The sequence below is a fragment of the Bubalus bubalis genome, chromosome 23 (genome assembly GCF_019923935.1).
Source record: "Bubalus bubalis isolate 160015118507 breed Murrah chromosome 23, NDDB_SH_1, whole genome shotgun sequence".
NCBI lineage: Eukaryota > Metazoa > Chordata > Mammalia > Artiodactyla > Bovidae > Bubalus > Bubalus bubalis.
In genome coordinates this window covers 47,081,767-47,104,216 of record NC_059179.1, presented here as the reverse complement: position 1 = coordinate 47,104,216, position 22,450 = coordinate 47,081,767, and the positions used below count along the sequence as shown (strand labels likewise).

General features: G+C 43.8%; 1 protein-coding gene across 1 annotated transcript; it reads right to left on the bottom strand.

The window, feature by feature from the left end:
• Positions 1 to 5,063: 5,063 nt before the first annotated feature.
• Positions 5,064 to 8,781, bottom strand: NPS (neuropeptide S). Its single transcript, XM_045164113.1, has 3 exons — positions 8,774 to 8,781; positions 8,584 to 8,665; positions 5,064 to 5,641 (listed from the first exon to the last, which is right to left on the bottom strand). The coding sequence occupies exons 1-3, from the start codon at positions 8,779 to 8,781 to the stop codon at positions 5,462 to 5,464; spliced, it is 270 nt and encodes an 89-aa protein (XP_045020048.1). The 3' UTR covers positions 5,064 to 5,461.
• Between the last annotated feature and the right edge of the window lie 13,669 nt (positions 8,782 to 22,450).

Genomic DNA, 22,450 nt, shown 5'->3' with positions numbered 1-22,450 from the left:
ATTTTGTAGCAGACATCCTTGTTTGTTTTTTAATGCTTCTGCATTAGAAATAAATCACCGCCAGAAGAAAAATGAGAAGAGCATCTCGAAAATTCAAGTGTGTGTGTGAGTCAAAAGCTTAATTCTTGTATTTTTTTTGCTTGAGTTTCTAAACAAAAATTTACACACCTCCCTCCCTCCCTCAAAATTTGGGATGTTTCCATGGGAATCTCAATAACGTTTCACATTCCTACATGAGAGAGAATGCAGTGAAATAGAATTTCACCTTTAAGGGGAGTTTTAGTTGATGGGACCCTTTCCCTGATCACTTGCTTCTCAGAATTTGGGGGTTTTACTAGTCATTCTGAATGATGCCTTTCCTGATGACAGTATCTGAAATCATGCCCCTCCTCCTAGTAGAGAAGGGGACAACAGAGGACGAGATGGTTGGATGGCATCACTGACTCAATGGATGTGAGTTGGAGCAAACTCTGGGAGATGGTGAAGGACAGGGAAGCCTGACGTGCTGCAGTCCATGGGGTCGCAAAGGGTCAGACATGACTTACCAACTGAACAACAATGACAGGCTATGCCTCTGTCCTTCCTCTCTCACTTCCTCGCTGTTTCTCCTTATCACTTAACCCTCATCTTAATGTAATATGCATAATCTTTTCTCCAACTTCCTTCCCACTCCTGTAAAAGGTCAATGAGAGCAAATCTTTGGTCAGTTTTTTTTAGCCATTTCTTAGGCAGTGTTCCACTGCCTAGAACACTGTCCCTGGAATACAGCAGGTGCTAAATAAATATTTGTCAAGTGAGTAAATTGGCAAATGAATGGACAATCTGGTAAGGTAAGTAAAAATAGTCCTATTTCACAGGTGTTGAAACTTGGGCTCAAAAGGATTCTAGAAGCTTGAGCAAGGTCACGCAGCTGAGTAGTCAGTGATGCTGAGTCCAGGCACCGTGTGTGTGTGGCCTGGGGGTCTTCAGGCTCCTGCATCCCCAGGCTCTGCTCTGCGGTCAGCTTCTCACCAGCATTCTCCCCTTCAAGTGCCCATGGGATTCAGTGTTGCAGGAAAGGGGACCCCTTCAAGGGCCCAAGAGAGGGCTCTTGTCTAACAGTCAGAAATGGATTGTCTGAGGAGACACACATGCGGACAAAGCAAGAGACTATTGGGAAGGGGCGCCCGGGTGGAGAGCATCAGGGTAAGGGACCCAGGAAGACTGCTCTGCCACATGGCTCGCAGTCTCAGGTATTATGGTGATGGAATTAGTTTCTGGGTTGTCTTTGGTCAATCAGTCTGACTCAGTGCTCTTCCCGGTTGCAAACTCATTGCTCAGCCAAGATCGATGCCAGTGAGAAGGCTTCTGGCGGTGGTAGGACACATGGCATCTCCTTTTGACCTTCCCCACTTTAGTTCTGTGTTTCTTACCAGGACCTCTTGTTGTAAAATAATTCACACAAATGGTTACTATGGAGCCTGGTCAAGGTGGGGGGTTTCAGTCAGTGTGTTTCCCCTAACATCAGAGCTCTTTTCCTCCCCCTTCAATGAACTCTTTCTAGGTAAGAAATGAAACTCAAGGGACTTACTGTCAAGCGATCAAGATGAAGTTACAGTTACTCCTCCCTTGGAATGTTTGCATTCTGTGGGCCTTTAACACCTTGCCTGGGGCAGCTGGCTCTAAAGGTGCAATTCCAGTTTTCATCAACACTTCAGTTCAGTTCAGTTCAGTCACTCAGTCGTGTCTGACTCTTTGCGATCCCGTGGACTGCAGCATGCCAGGCCTCCCTGTCCATCACCCACTCCTGGAGCTTACTCAAACTCATGTCCATTGAGTCAGTGATGCCATCCAACCATCTCATCCTCTGCCATCCCCTTCTCCTCCCACCTTCAATCTTTCCCAGAATCAGGGTTTTTTCGAATGAGTCAGTTCTTTGCATCAGGTGGCCAAAATATTGGAGTTTCAGCTTCAGCATCAGGCCTTCCAATGAATATTCAGGATTGATTTCCTTTAGGATGGACTGGTTGGATCTGCTTGCGGTCCAGGGGACTCTCAAGAGTCTTTTCCAACACTGTAGTTCAAAAGCATCAATTCTTCATCACTCAGCTTTCTTTATAGTCCAACTCTCACATCCATACATGACCACTGGAAAAACCATAGCCTTGACTAGATGGACCTTTGCAGACAAAGTAATGCCTCTGCTTTTTAATATGCTGTTTAGGTTGGTCATAACTTTTCTTCTAAGGAGTAAGCATCTATTAATTTCATGGCTGCAATCGCCATCTGCAGTGATTTTGGATCCCCAAAAATAAAGTCTGGCACTGTTTCCACTGTTTCCCCATCTATGTGCCATGAAGTAATGGGACCAGATGCCATGATCTTCATTTTCTGAATGTTGAGCTTTAAGCCAACTTTTTCACTCTCCTCTTTCACCTTCATCAGGAGGCTCGTTAGTTCTTCGCTTTCTGCCATAAGGGTGGTGTCATCTGCATATCTGAGGTTATTGATATTTCTCCCAGCAATCTTGATTCCAGCTTGTGCTTCATCCAGCCCAGTGTTTCTCATGATGTACCCCAGGGTGACAATATACAGCCTTGACGTACTCCTTTCTCTATTTGGAACCGGTCTGTTGTTTCATGTCCAGTTCTAACTGTTGCTTCCTGACCTGCATACAGATTTCTCAGGAGGCAGGTCAGGTGGTCTGGTATTCCCATCTCTTTCAGAAATTTCCAGTTTATTGTGATCCACACACACAGTCAAAGGCTTTGGTGTAGTCAATAAAACAGAAATAGATGTTTTTCTGGAATTCTTTTGATTTTTTGATGATCCAGTGGATGTTGAAAATTTGATCTCTGGTTCCTCTGCCTTTTCTAAAACCAGCTTGAACATCTGGAAGTTCATGGTTCATGTATTTTTGAAGCTTGGCTTGGAAAATTTTGAGCATTACTTTCCTAGCGTGTGAGATGAGTGCAATTGTGTGGTAGTTTGAGCATTCTTTGGCATTGCCTGGTGACATCATCAGCACTGCCTGGTGACAAAGGGAAGGTCAGAGAGTCAAAAATCTGGTCAACACACCCTTTGATCCCAGGCCACTATGCAGGCAGCCCTTCGGAGCAGGCAGCTTTGCTCAGAACCCTGCATAAAGCTGGTACCAATGACTGGATGTGATCTGGGGCCACTCGGGTGCTACCCTCTTGGAGTTCACTTTCTCCAAAGGTTTCCATGGTCATCCTTCCTTCATCTCTCTAATGATACTATCTAAACATGACTTGGAAGTCTTTTTTATCTTAAACACTTTATTCCTAAAACCTTAGCATGAGATATACCTTTTCCTTGGAAAGCAAATTTTCCTGCATGCCAGGTTTCCTTTGCTACAATTTTTAGAGTGCAAATACTTTCTCATAGGCCTGTTGTCTTGCACTCCCACCTCGAGGTTAGAATGATATTTCAGATCCAGAAATGGGAAGAGAATTTTTCCAATTATGTTTTTGGTGTTTTATTATTCCAACCAATCCATATAAATGCAAATAGGGAATTAGGAAGATTCCTCTGCAGTAAACCTTCTCTCTTCCCTACATGATGGACATCATGATTGCCATGAGCTTACTAACATAGTCACTGTTTTTCAGCTTTGCAGAAGGAAGTGATGTCTATTGGCCTATCTAATTAGCTTCCCCACCAACAATGCTAGGAAGATTTTTTTTAAGTCCAAAACCAAAAAAACACCGTTTTCCTTGACCATCACCTGTCAGATTTTTCCACTGTTCCTTGGGAGCACTTTACATCTCCTCCACAAAGCCTCCTGGGGCTGTGGAGCCTGTCTGTAGGCAGGCAGTGCATGGATTCCTTCCTGGCATTTCCAGATGCCCCGAGGAGCATCCAGGCTTGCAGTGGAGGATAAGGAGAGTGGAGCTGCCAGTAGAAGTGCCAGGGCGGTTCTATTACTGCCTTCACCAGGATATTGTGAACAGTAAACAGGATAATACATATCAGATGTCTGGTACATAATATGTGGGCTTCCCAGGTGGCACTAGCAGTAAAGAATCCACCTGCCGATGCAGGAGACACAGAGACGGGTTCGATCCAGGGTCGGGAAGATCTCCTAGAGTCGGAAATGGTAACCCGCTCCAGTATTCTTCTTGCCTGGGAAATCTCACGGACAGAGGAGCCTGGCAGACTACAATCCGTGGGGTTGCAAACAGTCAGACACAACTGAGCACACAAACACACATGTAGTGTGTACTCACTAAGTGCTAGCTGTTACTCTCATATGCACTTTAAATTAAATTTTAAATATATATACAAATGTATATTGAATGTGCCATCAAGTTTATAACTTAATTTTTATTTCCCGTAAATATATTTTCCTTAAATCCATGTCTCTCTTTAGAAATTTGATATTTTCAAGAATAATAATAATAAAAAAGCAAAGTTGTCCTCATAGACACAAAGGCCAGGACCTTAGGGACAGAAAGCAAAGGGACACGAAGATCCTAAGTCCTAAAATACATTAGGACTTGTTCATCTCATCTGTGTCTGTACTGATAGGGTGAAATGGAAAATGTAACAGTTTTCTTGGTTAGTGTTTTTTACAGAATTAAACATGCACATACATATTTATTAAGGTTATGCATTTGAGGTAATAACTCATCAACCCATGTTGCATTATCCTTTTTTTTTTTTTTTTTTTAAGTAATGTCAAGAGTTTCTATGGAAGGGATGCCTGGTCTTCTCTGGAGCAGGAGGGAGTGGGGCTTTAAGAGGCACAGATTGGGAGAACTGACTCACAAGGGACTCGCCCCATCCCCATAGCAACGACGGGTCATCAGTAGTTTTCTGGTTGTCTTGATCTTTACCGGCGATATTTCTGTGTTTAAAGATTTAAAAAGACAAATTTCGGAGACAAAACAATGATCCATGTCTCAGTTTATTTGATGGGAAAGGGTGGCAAGAGTTAGACCCAGAGGGCTCTGATCACATTGTTTCTGGTGTCAATCGACTGAGGAAAACACACTTGTGTCATCAGCCTTAACTTTGCTTCTCACAAGACTTTTTTAGAAGCTGAAATATCACATCCCCAAAGCATTGGCCCAGCTAAGCCATTTCAGAAAACCATATTGAAAAGAAAAAAAAAAAATCAGTATTATATTACAGGCACGGGAAAAAAAAATCACACCATTGTAAGCATAGTAAAAATACTCACACTTTTTGGTCAATTTAAGATCAAAGCAAATGTGTCTATCCCTACTCAGGCAAGCTGCTAACTGATCACATAAATATTTTATTCTCTCACAGTGAACGTTTGACACGGGCTTACATTTTTTAAAACTTAATTTACTCTGTACCAGGAAGGAGAGAGAAGATATTTAAGAACTGACAGTGTACCAATACTTAATGATAAAGATATAACTGACTTTTAGCACATTAGTCACACTATACAAAATTTGAGATTAATTCCCAGAGTCCTTTGCACACTTATTCATGATTTTGCTCTTCGAAAGGAAGTTTTTTTCATCCCTGTGCCGACGCCATTTCGAAAGGACCTTTTCATAAGTGTCTTCTCCAAAATTGGCTTTAGAAAATCTAGTCCCTCTCTCCTGTCCATCCTGGTTGGGCAGCTGTTCAGCAGAATGACAAAGTAATCAGATTTTCCAGACACCTGGCAATTAAGATGGGGGAGAGGGAGAGAATACAGCTTTAGGGTTCAAAGCTTATTTCAATTGTAACAATCTTCAGAATTTTATGGTGATAAATCCAATATAGCCAATATTCAAAGAGGGTTTTGCTAAAACACTTTTAAAATATAGACTTTATCAAAATACAAAATACTGTTTGAAGCTGTCTACCCTCTTCTCTAAATTTTGTACTACTTATGTGATTGCAGCTATTCAGTTAATGCATCGTACATCCTACAGTTATCTTGTTGCTATTACTTTTTAAAGAACCTTTCAAGTGGCACTAATTAGTCTTGGGAATTTTTTTTTTAATTCACTGAGGAAAACAACCCATGATAACCAAACTCCAGGTTTCAGTTGCAGCCACTTTCCTTCTGAGGCCTGTCCTGAGTCACTTTCCAAGTCTCTCCACAAGGATGTCTTTGAACTTGAGAGTCGACATCTTTGTCTCTTGACTTTGGCTCAGTTCCACCAGAGGCTCAAAGGCCTGAATGATGTAAGATGGTATAGGGGGACTTAGCTGTGAGAAACAAGTCTGACGTCTTAGAGCTCAAGTTGGCCATCGAGAACACGCAATTCAATCCCATACTTTGTAGATGGAGAAGCTAAATAAAGACCTGAGGGGCATAATGGGTAGTCTTTGTGCTACGTGCTTATTTGTATCACCTGATTTCAACCCCTCAAAAAGCTTTATGAAGTTGGTACTATTATTTCCTTGCTTGTAATTTCCCTTAAATAAGGAGATTAATTACATGGCTTATAGGTGAAGCAGGACTTGAATTGAGGAATCAGACTCCAAGCCCATATTTTTCAACTGTGTGAGAGCTACAAGAAGAAAGAGGACTGAATGTTTTTATTACAGATAAAGAACATTCTACAGTGCCAAAAGCACATATTTCCTCTCCTGGTACAGGAAAACAAGTTTGATTTGGAGTGACTTTGAAAGTTGAGATGGGACCAGACTGCATCCCAAGATTCTCCACCCCCCACTGGGGTGGAGGCTTCCTCAGCAATCAGAGCCTCCAGAAAAACCATTCCCACTGGTCTCTGTGGGAATGCATGGGCATTTAGGAGTTTTAGATCTGGGAGTAATCGGAGAATTTCAGAGGTATTGGTCATATTTGTCATGGGAAAACCAATCAAATTAGTAGAGAAGATCTAAGCATGATATAATGCCATTTATTTTAAATTTCCAACAAGGGCCTATGAGTCATTTCGGGAAGGGAACACTCCAGTTCTTTCCAGAAATTCTCATAATTCCACATTTATATTGTAAATATATATATGCATCAATCCTAGCTACAACAACCCCAAAACATCAATGCCTGTGTTGCTCAGTCTTTTGGTCATGCCTGGCGCTTCTCAACCCCATGGACTATAGCCCACCAGACTTCTCTGTCCATGAGACTTTCCAGGCAAGAATACTGGAGTGGGTAGCCACTCCGTACTCCAAGGGATCTTCCCAACCCAGGGATCGAAACTGTGTCTTCTGCATTGGCAGGTAGATTCTTTACCACTGAGCCACCTGGGAAACCCAAAACATCAGTAAACACCCCTAAAAAGATACTTTGCTGATCAATGAAGGGAGTCCTTGTCAGACAGACTCATTAACTGCATAATATGGTATATTTGCCTGCTTTATAAACTTTATGAAGTTTACAACAAATATTATAAAAGCCTCTATGTTCTTTGCACACTCACCCTAAACAGTCAAATTGGCACCATTACTATGTGATGCAGTTACAATAAGAACAAGATTGTCACATGAAAAAATAGAAAAATGGAACATTCAGTGAAGGAAGAAACATTTCATTTATGGACAAGACGATCTCATAAGAACAATAGAAGAAAGAACATTCTTAATTAAAAAAAAACATGCACAAGTGCCTTTGTTCAACAGAAATGTCATGAACAAACCTTCAGGGAAAGAATAGAAAGTGATTAGGAAGGCATTTGAGAAAATATACCAATTTGTGGATTGTTACTCATCTCTTTGATCAATGTGCTGTCTTATAGAATCAATGACTAAATTAGTGTGGAATGCTCATAGGAGTAAACCAGAAAAAAGAAACTAGATTAAGTGAACAAGAAACAGAAAAATGACATGCAAAGATCTGTGAGAAGACTCATAATGTAAATAGCTAGATCATTATGTTGGGACATATAGTTATTGTTCAGAATTCATGTGGCATCTCATTATCTTAAAAGTGGCTTCATAAATTACCCTGATTTCAGTAATTACTGTGTGCCATGTTAACTTGTACTGAAGCAGAATTAAAGCATAAAAATCTATCAATGACAAAATATATTTAAAAAATTTTTATATTGACATAATACAACTGAAATATCATGTAGAAACAGCATTAAAAATTCCAAAGAAAGAAAATGTCATTTTCTGAATGTATTGATCAGTTCAATGAATACAGTTAGGAGTTCAATCAATGTTCTTCAATAAACATATGAATTAGTATTTTATATTATGTTTCATTGAGAACTGACATATTATCTATATCCTGTATCTGAAAAAGTTACCATTTTTGTAAAATTAATAAATTTGCTGCTTTTGAAAAATAATCCTCTGTATCTTTAATATAGCTTCGAGTGTTAAATGTTCACTTTGATTATGAGTTGATGCATGTGAAACAAACAATTTATCATGAGCAAAGTAACTTACATTTTATGTTGAAATTATTTTCTTATGCAAGGCCAACTCTTAAATAATTCAAAGCAAAGTTTAATATAACCTGTATTACTATTGTAAAAATCTTCCTTTTTACCTAATTTTATGGTTACTCATATTTCTTTCATTGTAAGCTCTAATAATAAAGGAAATAACTTTTGTCACATATTTCTAGAGATTATTTTGAATTTATATACTCTACAATTTTAGTTAGTCAAGCATCAAAAATAGAGGCAAAACTCTTACCTTAGAAGATGAAATTGGATGACACCAAAACATATGCATTGTAGAAATCAACAGAAATAGAATAAGATTGAATTTTAATGAACTGCAGTGTAGGGAAAAAAAATTCAGAAAAGTCTTATTCAGGCAAGTATAAATTAAAAAGCGTATACAAATTCAACATTTTTCTTTGTGGAAAAATGCAATCTCTTACCTAATCATTCTGGACTTCCTGAGATCTCTGCAGGTGGGTGATTTTATTCCCAGATTCCTCACTGTTACTGTCAGATCCTCCTTGGGTGATCCTTTTATACCAGAAAAGTTCAAGAGTGAAAATGTCATCATGTCCCATCATAGGTGACTAATTGATTCTGGCTGAGGCCTTTTGTTCCTCTTAAGTTGGAAAAGGACAATAACATATAGGCATTGTCGTTGACCTACCAACTATTGACTTTATTTAAAGTTTGCCATTAAAAATGTCCTTCAAAAGCCTTGTCTTCTAGACCAGAGGTCTCAAAAGGAACCAAAAGTTTGTTTAACTCAGAGTTTAAATACTTAAGAAGGATGACGTTATTTCCTTGAATATCCAGAGGTCTATTTTCAAAGAATAATGCACAAAGAATCCTTACAGGAATGAAGAACATCAACCCAAACACTGTGCATACATTGAGTTTTCCACAGCAGATGCCCTTTTTCAGGACTTCCGAGATTAGAGGAGGGAAACAAACGTCTCCCACCCACTACTTGCCACTCATCCTCCAGATAAGGGGAAGGCACAATCTCTCCTCCCTTTCCATTGTTGTTATTCAGTCGCTAAGTCATGTCCAACTCTTTGCGACCCCATGGACTGCAAAACACCAGACTCCCCTGTCCGTCACTGTCTCCCAGAGTTTCCTCAAATTTAAGTCCATTGAGTTGGTGATGCTATGTAACCATCTCATCCTCTGCCAGCCCCTACTCCTTTTGTCTTCAATCTTTCCCAGCATCAAAGTCTTTTCCAATGAGTCAACTCTTCGCATCAGGTGGCCAAAGTACTGGAGCTTCAGCTTCAGCATCAGTTCTTCCAATGAATATTCAGTATTGATATCCTTTAGAATTGACTGGTTTGTTTCCCTTGCACTCCAAGGGATTCTCGAGAGTCTTCTCCAGTACCGCAACTCCAGAGCATGAATTCTTCAAGAGCACCCAGTCTTCTATGTGGTCTAACTCTTATATCCATCCATGACTACTGGAAAAACCATAGTTTTGCATCCCCAAAGTCCTGGGGCCAGAGTTCTAGGACGGGCTGTCTGCCATGGCTGCTTTTTTCTCTCCAGGGCATGAAATTCTCCAGGAAGCCTCTCCTGTCCCTGTGTAGCACATTAATAAATGGCATCCACATTAATGATGGGTGTCCACATTAATAAATGGATTCAGGAGCACTAAGGGTGAACAGATGTTACTGAGGCTTACAATGGAGGGGAACACCAAGCAAGGTGCTGCTTCCTGCTTGCGTAACTAGTGCTTCTGAGAAAGAGCCAATATTTTTGCAATTCAAAGCAATGGAGGAAAATCCTTGCCTTCTCAAGATCAGCATCTTTTGGAGGACAAAACTGTTCTATGTCTGGGATCTTCGATGCCCATTGGTCAGTGCTTCATCCCTTTCTTTTGGGAACTGCCCTACAATATGATTCTCATGTGATTTTCAATCACACAGTCTCACTCCACCTTCCACAAGGAAAAGTAGTCAACCTGACTCTCAAGAGAACCTGGAAATTAGTGCCAAGTTGGGAGCTGGGACATCTGATCCAAAATCTTTGATAGCCCTTTTGGAGACATTCTACAGAGACTTAAGACACCAAGCGACTCAACACCCATGGTTACTTTTGGTCTCTCCTTAAACCCAGCTAAAATTTTAAGAAGCAATGGAGAAAATCAATGAAACCAGAAGCCTATGCTTTGTCAAGATTTTTTTTTTAAGATAGATTGGCCAAAGAAAAGAAAAAAGAGAGAAATACTTAAATTGTTAGCATCAGAGATGAAAGAAGCAGGATTGCTACCAACAGTTTAAAAAATTAGAGCTATGAAGAAATACATGGGTACTCAATATCTTGTAATAATTTATAATGGAAAAGAACTTGAAACTAGAAAGAAAGGAAGAGAAGATGACACAGATAGCATTTTGCTGAGTGAGGAGAAATCACTGAAGCAGGCTTGAGAAAGGTGTCTATTGAAATGGAGTTCGGTAACAGACCCACAGCAGACTTGAGTATTCACGGAACTGTTACTGTCAGATGTGGTGAAGGTGGTACTAACGAAGGAGCATCCTCTGGAACGTTAAGAATCAATTCAATCTCCCCTCCCCTCCCCAGTTCCCATGTGCAGACACCTTCTGCTTTGTCAGAAGACCATAGATTTATCCTGAAAAGAGGGTAAGGCAGAGGACCACCTGATGGACTGACTCAGGTACAGTGGCATTATGGAGTCCTCTCCCACCAAAAGGAAGGTTAAACAAGCATTTTGCTCAAAGACAAGCCCCGTGGATCGATTCTCTAACTCAGGGCCGAGCACACCATTAGCCCTTTACTCTGGAGACAAGTGAAAGGAAGACTTGTCTCTGAGGTCCACCCTATGCTGCAAGTGTCTGTAAGCAAGGTTTTTCTTTCAACTAGGATTCGATGGTGGGGAGAAGACAGAAATTTGAGCACTGAGTGAGTGAAGTGAAAGTCGCTCAGTCATGTCTGACTCTTCGTGACCCCATGGACTATACAGTCCTTGGAATTCTCCAGGTCAGAATAGTGGAGTGGGTAGCCTTTCCTTTCTCCAGGGGATCTTCCCAACCCAGGGATTGAACCCAGGACTCCTGCCTTGCAGCTTGATTCTTTACCAGCTGGGCCACCAGGGAAGCCTGGATGCCTGAAAATGTGGGGTGGAATCCAGGGGTATCTTGGGATAGGGGGATGAGACTGGAGTCAGGGGCATCTAGAAAACTCTGCCAGACACTGGTTCACAGGGCTCTGCTTGGGACCACCACCTCCTTTGGTAACTGTGCCTGTCAAGTGATGTCCATGAGAGGCATTTCTGGCTCAATTGGAACCTGCAGAGACCCATTGTCAACACCAAAAGGGCGGGTAAGTGCTCCACTCAGCTTTGGAATTTAATAGACTTTTCATTGAAAGTTTATCCTCTTATTTGTCACAACGCAACCATCTTTGAGTCACCCAAGCCCTTTTCACACATTTCCTTATGGCATCAGTGTGAATGCCAGAGGGAGAAGGGACACGTTCTTTTTGACTTTTTCTTCTCATTGGTCAAACCTGAAGTTGAGACACGCGTTCAGAATCATGTTTCAGAAGTTCAAGCACATCACGTACTTTGGACAGAAAAGATCAACAGGAGCCCGTTCTTTTCTAATTTCCAGTGCTTCCTTCCTGTTATGACCCCAAGAAATGTCCCCCAAGCACCACCTTGATCGCTACTGCATTTGGCTCCTTGCTGAAAGCAGAACTTGGAAATGTGTTTAAATGATTTTAAGGGAATAAGTGACAAGCTGGAAAAGGTCATCAGCTCAGATTAGTTTAGGGTTTTGGTGTCTTAAAAATAATTCTACAATTGAATCCATTGTCCCTAATTATAACACATATTAAGCCCTGCATCTTTCAGCATATATGGAAAAATCAATTTCATCTTAATGGCTTCTTAATTCATACAACTGCTGTATCCTCTGAAAGTATAATTAAAATGCAGAAAGTGGCTGAGTGCATTTTCTGGTTTTATACCAGAGTAGGGGAAATAAAGGCTAGGCAGAGCTTAGGTTAATTTATTGAAATAAATCACCTCTCCAGTGCCTGGTTGCTCCTAAAATGCTCTGTTAGAGTTTTCACTTGGGCGTTCAGAACAGGCCCAGTGTTGGAGACTGAGGTTCTACGGAAATAAAAGGCAAAGACCATCCAGAAGGTGCTGGTGGAACATAAAAAGTGCAAGCAAGGCTCCTTGCTTCAGAGCATCATTTCTCGGTGTTGGTGCTGTTAATATTTGTAGCTGATGGTTTTGGGAGGTTGGTTCCTGTGTGTTGCAGGAGGTGGGAACAGCCTCTGTTCAGTAGAGATTGGTAGAACTCTCCTCTGCCCCCTGAGCTGGGACAATGGAAAATGTCTCTAGACACTATCAAATGTCCCCTGGGTGAAGTGAAGTTGCTCAGTCATGTCTGACTCTTTGCAACCCCATGGACTGTAGCCTACCAGGCTCCTCTGTCCATGGGATTCTCCAGGCAATAGTACTGGAGTGGATTGCCATTTCCTTCTCCAGCGGATCTTCCTGACCCAGGGATTGAACCCAGGTCTCCCACATTGTAGACAGATGCTTTACCATCTGAGCCGCCAGGGAAGTAGGAGAACCAAACCACCTCCATGGAGAACCACTGTTTAGAGATAAGTTCTCTGCTCACTCTCTCTCCATGGATGTGGAGTCTGTGGGCGGACATACATTTCACGAGCATGGCATCACTGTGGGGTGACAGTATGTTTTTCTTCCTTGGTGATGCATGAAACAGTGGTGCATCTTCTAGTGGAGAAAATCTTAGGTTCAGTGGAATCGTACCTGCTTTTCGAAAGGAACTATCAAAGGCAGTATTTGAGGCATGTTACTTAATATTACATGTTCATTTAGATAATAAGAAGAACTGTAAAAAAAGAACTTCATGGCCCAGATAATCATAATGGTGTGATCGCTCACCTAGAGCCAGACACCCTGGAATGTGAAGTCAAGAGGGCCTTAGGAAGCATCACTACAAATAAAGCTAGTGGAGGTGATGGAATTCCAGTTGAGCTATTTCAAATCCTAAATATGGTGAAAGTGCTGCACTCAATATGTCAGCAAATTTGGAAAACTCAGCAGTGGCCACAGGACTGGAAAAGGGCAGTTTTCATTCCAATCCCAAAGAAAGGCAATGTCAAAGAATGCTCAAACTACTGCACAATTGCACTCATCTCACACGCTAGTAAAGTAATGCTCAAAATTATCCAAGCCAGGCTTCAGCAGTATGTGAACCGTGAACTTTCAGATGTTCAAGCTGGATTTAGGAAAAGCAGAGGAACCAGAGATCAAATTTCCAACATCCGCTGGATCATCAAAAAAGCAAGAGAGTTCCAGAAAAAACATCTATTTCTGCTTTATTGACTATGCCAAAGCCTTTGACTGTGTGGATCACAACAAACTGTGGAAATTTCTGAAAGAGATGGGAATACCAGACCACCTGACATGCCTCTTGAGAAACCTGTATCCAGGTCAGGAAGCAACAGTTAGAACTGGACATGGAACAGCAGACTGGTTTCAAATAGGAAAAGGAGTACGTCAAGGCTGTTTATTGTCACCCCACTTATTTAACTTATATGCGGAGTACATCATGAGAAACACTGGGCTGGATGAATCACAAGCTGGAATCAAGATTGCCGGGAAAAATATCAATAACCTCAGATATGCAGATGATATCACCCTTATGGTAGAAAGTGAAGAAGAAATAAAGAGCCTCTTGATGAAAGTGAAAGAGGAGAATGAAAAAGTTGGCTTAAATCTCAACATTCAGAAAATGGCATCTGGTCCCATCACTTCATGACAAATAGATGGGGAAACAGTGGAAAGAGTGGCTGACTTTAAATTTTGGGGCTCCAAAATCATAGCAGATGGTGATTGCAGCCATGAGATTAAAAGACGCTTACTCCTTGGAAGGAAAGTTATAACCAACCTATACAGCATATTAAAAAGCAGAGACATTACTTTGTCAACAAAGGTCTGTATAGTCAAGGCTATAGTTTTTCCAGTAGTCTTGTATGGATGTGAGAGTTGGACTATAAAGAAAGCTGAGCACTGAAGAATTGGTGCTTTTGAACTGTGGTGTTGGAGAAGACTCTTGAGAGTCCCTGGGACTGCAAGGAGATACAACCAGTCCATCCTAAAGGAGATCAGTCCTGAGTGTTCATTGGAAGGACTGATGTTGAAGCTGAAACTCCAATACTTTGACCACCAGATGCGAAGAGCTGACCTATTTGAAAAGACCCTGATGCTGGGAAAGATTGAAGGCAGGAGGAGAAAGGGACAATGGAGGATGAGCTGGTTAGATGGCATCACTGACTCAACGGACATGAGTTTGGGTAAACTCTGGGAGTTGTTGATGCACAGGGAGGCCTGGCGTGCTGTAGTTTGTGGGGTCTCAAAGAGTCAGACACAACTGAGCGACTGAACTGAACTGAACTGAAAAGTGAAATGAAGCTAAAGTGTTAGTTGCTCAGTTGTGTCTGATTCCTTGCAACCCCATCGATCAAGTCTGCCAGGCTCCTCTGTCCATGGAATTTTTCAGGCAAGTATACTGGAGCGGGTAGACATTCCCTTCACCGGGGGATCTTCCTGACCTGGGAATCAAGCGCGGATCTCCCGCACTGCAGGCATATTCTTACTGTCTGAACCACAAGGGAAGCCTGACTAATAAAGAAGTATACTCTTAATTTTTTTCACTGACTTACATTCTTAGTTGCACACTTCTGTACCTTGTCCTGTTTTTCTTACACTTTGATTTATTTTAATAATACCCTGAAGTTGTTTTCAAGAAGGCAGACGTCATATTAGACATAGTGTCATCATATCACAAGTGGCGTTTTTATAAATAAATTCCATTAATCACTGATGTGATATCTATGGCATACTACTGATGCACCTGGTGAACAGCAGCCAGAGGTGGCCTTTATAAGGAAGCACCATGAGGAGAGGAAACCCTGCTATAAAGCACCTCGTTCTGCCAGAGACTGGATGCCTCCGGAAAGCATTTTCGGGAATGATCTTCACAGCAGCCAACACTTCATTTATGAATTCATCCAAGAATCAATGAAGGCCCACTCTCTTCCAGGAACTGCCTGAGTTTCTGGGGACGCAGCCATAAAGAAACCCCACAAAGGATAAATGCAGTGGGGGAAAAGGACAACTCCAAGGTCAGGGTGGGGGTGGGAGCAGCCCCTAACAGGACTTGGCCTTGACTGTGAGGAAGGGCACAGCAGCATGAGCCCCGAGGGGAAAGGGGAGAAGCACGTGGCCATCTGAGGACCCGAAGGAGGCTCAGTCTGGTGATCACAAGGATTCACTTGGGAAGGCCCAGGGGTTCCCCACGGGGCAGGGTGTGCACATCCTACCCTTGAATCTGAGGCTCACTAATGCTGTCAAGCTGGGGAGGAGACCTAATCGGATCTGTGCTTTAGAAGAGCACTCTGGCTGCCAGGAGTGGGTGGAATGGGAAGACTGGACATCAGGACAAAGAGGCCCCCCCATGGGCTATGAGGTCAGGGTATAGACGGTGGTGAGGCTGTGCACCAGGTGGTGGCCCTGGAGCTGGAGAGAAGTAGATAAAACTGAGATGTTTGGGAGACAGAAATAAATGGACACCGTTAGTGACAAGATGTGTGGGGCAATGGGTGATTCAGAGCGATCTTTTTCATCAGCTCATCATAGCCACTCAGAAGTGCAGCACGTCCAAAGGTCAACAGTGGCCAAGCCTGATCACATTCTCCCATCCTCCCTGTCCCTCCTCCACTCCACTCCTTCTTCTCCAGAGTCGCTAACCACACAAGCGTCCAGCCTCTGTTCCAGCTGCATCCTCACCATCCTTCACCCTCATCAGGGCCTTTCCTCCTTCACCCAGCTCAGAGGCCACGGTCCATCATTACAATGATGCTCCCCCGCCAAAGCACCACCCCGACAACTGGCAAACTCCAACCTTGAGTGAATCCATGTGACCCCGTCTCTGAGCCTCACTCCGGTTATAACCGTAGCAAAACCTTACAACAGTGGTTCCCAGTCTCATGTGAAACTTCATGACCCTAGATCTCCCACGAGCCCCCAACCCCACCCAACCAGCATGATGTATCTGCTAAATAGGCCCCTCCTCTCAGTATGGAAAAAGATTTCATACCTTCTTTCCTCTAATGCTCCTATGGCCCACAGTCCTGTTTTACACTGACCCTGCCTCCACACACACACACACACACAAATCTGTATGTGGGTGTGTGCTCAGTTGTGTCTGACTCTTTGCCGCCCCATGGACTGTACCTATGAAGCTCCTCTGTCCATGGAATTTTCCAGGCAAGAATACTAGAGGGGGTTGCCATTTCCTACTCCGGGGGCTCTTCCCAACCCAGGGATCAAACCCAAGTCTCTTGTGTCTCCTGCATTGGTAGGTGGATTCTTTACCACTCGCACCACCTGGGAAGCCCATTCAGAATTTTGAGCTCATGGTTTTTTGCTGAGAAAGCAGAGGCAGATTCAGGCTCTCTTTGATCTTTCCACTATAAAAAGCATCAACTCCCTCATGTCAGTACCCATGTCCTGACTCTTGCCTTGCTGTGATGGAGTAAAGTCCTTTCTCCTGTTGGGGGCCAACCCCCCAGCTTCTCAGGAATTTTGTGACCATGGTTCTATCTCCTTGCTCCACTGCACTTTCTCTGGCTCATAGATTACTATCATTGAGCCGTAAGTCCCCTCTTGCACCCTACAGGGGCCACTTCCCAAATGATCTAAGTGTCGCAAAGAGGGAAGCAGACGGGAGGAAAAGGAACACTGCACCCACACCCACTGTGGTGCTCTGGGCCTGGGGTGGGGCGCACATCCCCCACAGAACTTCGCCTGGGATCCCCAGCTTAAAGGCTTGGAGTGGAAAAACCCTCAGCCCTTCAGGGATGCTGAGCAGAGAACCAAGGACTTGATTTGCTGAGTGAAGGCTCTTGTCTGTAGGCAGCCATCCAGGACTCGTAATTCCCATAAATCCTAGCTCTCAGGATGACCCTGCTGACTATATTCTTGCTCTTAACCTCTCTCTTCATCCTTTTCCCCCAAGGTTTAGATAGCACATCCATAGATCCTATCATCTAGTTTTTATGAGCAGAGTAGTTATTTTCCAACTATGTACCCATTTAAACTTTACAGTCTTTTATTAGGGTTGTATTCATGGACAAATAAATACAAGACTCTTGAAACTTTATCTACTGGAAGCTTCTGCCTCTGCCTACGAAACGATGCTGATCTCCCGGCTCAACGAATTTCATGTCATTATCTCTGAGAGAGAGAGTTTTCTAAACTTCAGGTCCCTAAATAGGATGAAGATAAATGTCGATCTGACCCTCTTGTTATTTTGTGGATTTTGTTTTTACATTTTTGAAGCTATCAATGAATATTAAGTATATATGCTGCTGCTGCTAAGTCACTTCGGTCGTGTCCGACTCTGTGTAACCCCATAGACGGCAGCCCACCAGGCTCTCCCGTCCCTGGGATTCTCCAGGCAAGAACACTGGAGTGGGTTGCCATTTCCTTCTCCAATGCATGAAACTGAAAAGTGAAAGTGAAGTCGCTCAGTTGTGTCCGACTCTTAGCGACCCCATGGACTGCAGCCCACCAGGCTCCTCCATCCATGGGATTTTCCAGGCAAGAGTACTGGAGTGGGGTGCCATTGCCTTCTCCATTTCCTGCAAAAAGGAACATTAACTTGATTATAAGTATGAAATCTACACTACATATATTTTGGGTTTGGGATGGATGACTTAAGATCCATATGACACAGCAGTTGCATTGCCTTATTGCGTATTTAGGCTACCTACTTACATACAGTCACCTGTGAATATTTCAAAAGTGTCTAATTAATATCTTAGCCATATGATTAGGAACAGACGCAGTAATCAACTCTTGAACAAATGAGAGGTTTTGGAGCCCAATGAGAGCGTCTCATTTGCTTTAAATATGTGTGTCAATTCTCTTGACTGATGTTTAGTTGAGAAAGATTTGTAATACAGGTCAGATGCTGGCCAGAAGGAAAAGGTAAATACCTGAGAAGAGTGGGGAGGAAGGAAGAGAGACGGGAAGTTTCAGGCTTGGAGTTGCTTCACCCAGCTGCTAATCCAGCTGGGTAGGAAAGCCAGAGGGCACGATCTCTGCCCCCAGGACAGAAGTGGCCCCACCCCATGGGTATGACGAGGAGACTTAGCACTTTTTCCACACCCTTGCCAACACTGGTGATTTGTGGTCTTTTTGCTGACAGTCATTCTGGATGGTGTGAGGTAATATTTTATCCTGGCTTTGGCATTTTTCTGGGGATCAGTGGTCAGCATCTTTTCGTGTAACCATCAGCCATCTCTATGTCTTCTTTGAAAAGTCTATTGAAGTCTTCTGTCTATGTTTAAATCTTTTCTCTTGCTCCCCTTTTTTCTTAAAGAACAGGAATGGCTTCCTTTTGCCTACATTTTCTGAATTGCAAGGGATTCCCAGAATGATACCGTGGTCCTTCTTAAGACGACAGTCTCACTGCCCTTCCCCAGTGCAAGGGTGAAAGAGAAACATGGGTGATGGGTTATACAGGTTACAGTTTTTGTTTCCCTTATTTAACATTCTCAAACTATAGCCCAGCTGTACGAGACTGGAAGACCAGGGAATATCCTTCCAAGTGGGGACCTGACTTTATTTCCTGTGCTTGTGAAGAGACGATGATGATGGGAAAATATACTGAAATGGACTAAACTGGTAAAGTTCTTTACAACTGGCTTCCATTGCTAAGACACCTAGTTTAGGAGGAGGAAAAAAGTATTCGGAAGTATCGGGACTCTTTGATTGGCAACAAAGAATTCTGGAATGTCCTCTTGATCAAGTAGACCTCAAAGATTTCTTGATTGTAAGACAACTCCCAAAGGTCAGAACTGATGTGGTTTAGGATTCTTGACTATGTCTGTCTGCCTCCACTCTCTGTCCCAGAGCCCCACCCTTCTGTTTCCACAGCCCTGTTTCTCCTACTGCCCAGTGGGACCCTGAGGGGCTTTGTTGCAAATCAATTGTTGAGCCTCCATTTGCTCTTTTTTCCTTTTTCCATTTGCTCTTAAACCTCCTTTGGAAGGAACCAAGCCTCCTCCTGAGACAGGCTGGGACCTGGGACCCTTTGCCACAAAACTTGCCCCTTGACGCACCTTTCCTCGAGAAACAAAATACAGAGAAACTGTACTGAACTAAAAATATCTGTGTGCATGTGCAGTTCGGGCAAACTCTGGACTAAAAGATGCAAAGACCGAAAAAACCCAATGCCATGTCTGAAGAGCCAGGAGCAAAACACTGGCTGACCAGAGCAAAAAAAAAAGGTACTGCGCATGCTCCCTGCACTGGCCACCACCAAAGGAGTGGGCACACCACCTAAGCCAGCCCTCCAGCCCCACCCCCGGACGGACCCCTACCCTCATAAGAAAAAAGCTGGGCCCCACTTAGGGAGCAAGCAAGGAAAGCTGTTCTTTGCTCTTGCTGCCTCTGGTGCAGCAGGGGCTCCAGTAAAGCCTTGCCTGAATTTCTTGCCTGGCCTGTGATCAATTTCTGTTTACGGGGGGTGACCAAGAACCCTAGTCAGCATCACTCCTTCGTCCGAAACTACTCCTCGGGTCTCGTGCTGGACTCTGCTTTGTCAAGTCACTTTATCTCCCAGTGGCTGTCCCAGCAGCCTCCTGGAGCTCACTGGGAGTGGGAGTGGGAAGGTGCCCCTCATAAAGGAGTCCACTGCCCCCCATAAAGCCCCACCAATCACCCCATTTCTTTGATGGAGAGAGCTCTGCTTGTCTGCCTCAGAGTCTGCCTGCTCAAGAAATTGGCAAGAAAACCCGCTGTGGGAAACATTGCCAGTGAGAGGGGCAAGGCTCAAGTCTGCAGAAAGGAACCCGTTAGGGTCCCACTGTTCTGCTTCTCCCGTTGTGCCCCTCAGCCAGGAGGCAGCCCAGGAGCCGGCTCTGCCTGCCTGGGTCCCACCATAGCCCTTCCTGCTGTGCCCATCCTTGTACCAACCCTCTAACAGTGTTGGAAGCTATCCTGGCTTCTTGGTGCTGCCTCCACCTTCTCTGAATGTACGTGCTGCAATCAGAAGATTTGATAAATCAGGGAGGTTTATCAGCCCTTCCCAGGCAGCAAAGTGTAAGAATCCACCTGCCAATGCAGGAGACACAAGTTCAATCTCTGGGTTGGGAAGATCCCCTGGAGGAGGAAATGGCAACATACCCCAGTATTCTTGCCTGGGAAATCCCATGGACAGAGGAACTTGGTGGGCTACAGTCCAAGGGGTTGCAAAGGGCCAGACACAGCTGAGCGCACACACGCACGTGCTCACACACACACACACACACACAGAGGCCTTTTAATAGTTGCATATGTTTTTCCTTCTTTTAAATACAGGTTTATGGGTGAATCTGGAAGGAATGATGCTAAAGCTGAAACTCCAGTACTTTGGCCACCTCATGCAAAGAGTTGACTCATTGGAAAAGACTCTGATGCTGGGAGGGGTTGGGGGCAGGAGGAGAAAGGGACGACAGAGGATGAGTTGGCTGGATGGCATCACTGACTCAATGAATGAGAGTCTGAGTGAACTCCGGGAGTTGGTGATGGACAGGGAGGCCTGGTGCGCTGCGATTCATGGGGTTGCAAAGAGTCAGACATGACTGAGCGACTGAACTGAACTGAAATGAACTTGTGGGTGAATCCTCAGCATGGAGCAAGGGTGGCCTATGATTGGGGGATTTCCAACTACAGGATTGAGGTAATCCACAAGGGAGGGGCCCAGAGAGGAAACGTCTCCAGCCCCCACTGGGCAGCGAGAGCTGGGAGGACCTTGGAACAGCCAACTTCAACCCCAGATTTGAATAACAACCACGAATAATGTGGTTTTGAAAGGTCTGTGAGGACTATTGAATTCTACTCTTCTGGGGATTATTTTACTTATTTTCCATGAATGCCCATTGAAGACTTGCCCCTTTCAGCCTAAAGCATCAACGCATCTATGTGGCAGATCATTCATTTCCTTTACATTCATATATGTGCTCCTGGAAGAGGGCAGGGGATACAGGCAGGAAACAGGACAACCTCACAGTGTTCTGAATGTGGCATCGGGCACCCAGGCCGTACCACCTCTTCCTGGCAGCAACTAGGGGACCTGAGGGTCTGCCCCTGTCTGCCAACACAGATGGTGATTTCACAGGCTACTCTGAGAGATTCTAAAGGAAGTTGCTGCTTGAGAAAGATGTCAGCATTACGAAAAAGACACCTGTCAAAGATGAAACCTCGTTACACTCTGGAATAAAGAGCTCCTTTGGAGTCTCAGCTGAGTGTATGATAAACATGTAATTTCTCAGTGCAGCCGCAAGAATGAATTTCCAGTAATGCTGTGAAAAAGCAAAGTTGCAGGAACGTGAAGAACATATTATCTAACTTTTAACTTAAATGGCTAACACTCCCTTTTTCTGAGTCCCTGCTGTGTCAGGTCAGTGCCAGGCAGGATGCCAGCTTCGTTCCGTCACCATAGCCCAGTGTGGCAGTGCCTGTCACCTCAGGGGTCACAGGGGAGCGCCCAAGGCCTGTATAACGAGGGTTCTGTGGTTATAAGAGACGGATGTGGGCCCTAGCTTCACCAAACCTGGAGAGACTGTGCGAGGCTCAAAAGTTAATGGAGGATTTGAACATCTATGCCCGGGACATGACTCGGTTGACCCAGCATCTCCGTAGCAGGAATGCATGGATCAGCAAAGTAGAACTTAGCAATGCTGCCCTGGGGGAAAATGGCCACAAGAGAAAGTCAGATTGGCTGGGTCACAAGACCTTACTAGGTGGGTTCACAGAAAACAAGAACAGCTGCATCACTTGTTCACCCCCTAAATCATAACTGACTCATATCCCCTGTACCCCACTATCTCTTGGAGTTTGCTCAAATTATGTCCTTTGAGTCACTGATGCCATCCAACCATCTCATCCTCTGTCATCCCCTTCTCTTCCTGCCTTCAATCTTTCCCATCATCAGGGTCTTTTCCAGTGAGTCAGTTCTTTGCATCAGGTGGCCAAAGTATTGGAGCTTCAGCATCAGTCCTTCCAA

What these genes read in the sequence shown, in the direction of transcription:
- NPS (XM_045164113.1), bottom strand. An exon ending in ATCCAATTTCATCTTCTAAG is followed by an intron (nt 5,642 to 8,583) that starts GTAAGAGTTTTG and finishes CTTAATTGCCAG; the next exon opens with GTGTCTGGAAAATCTGATTA.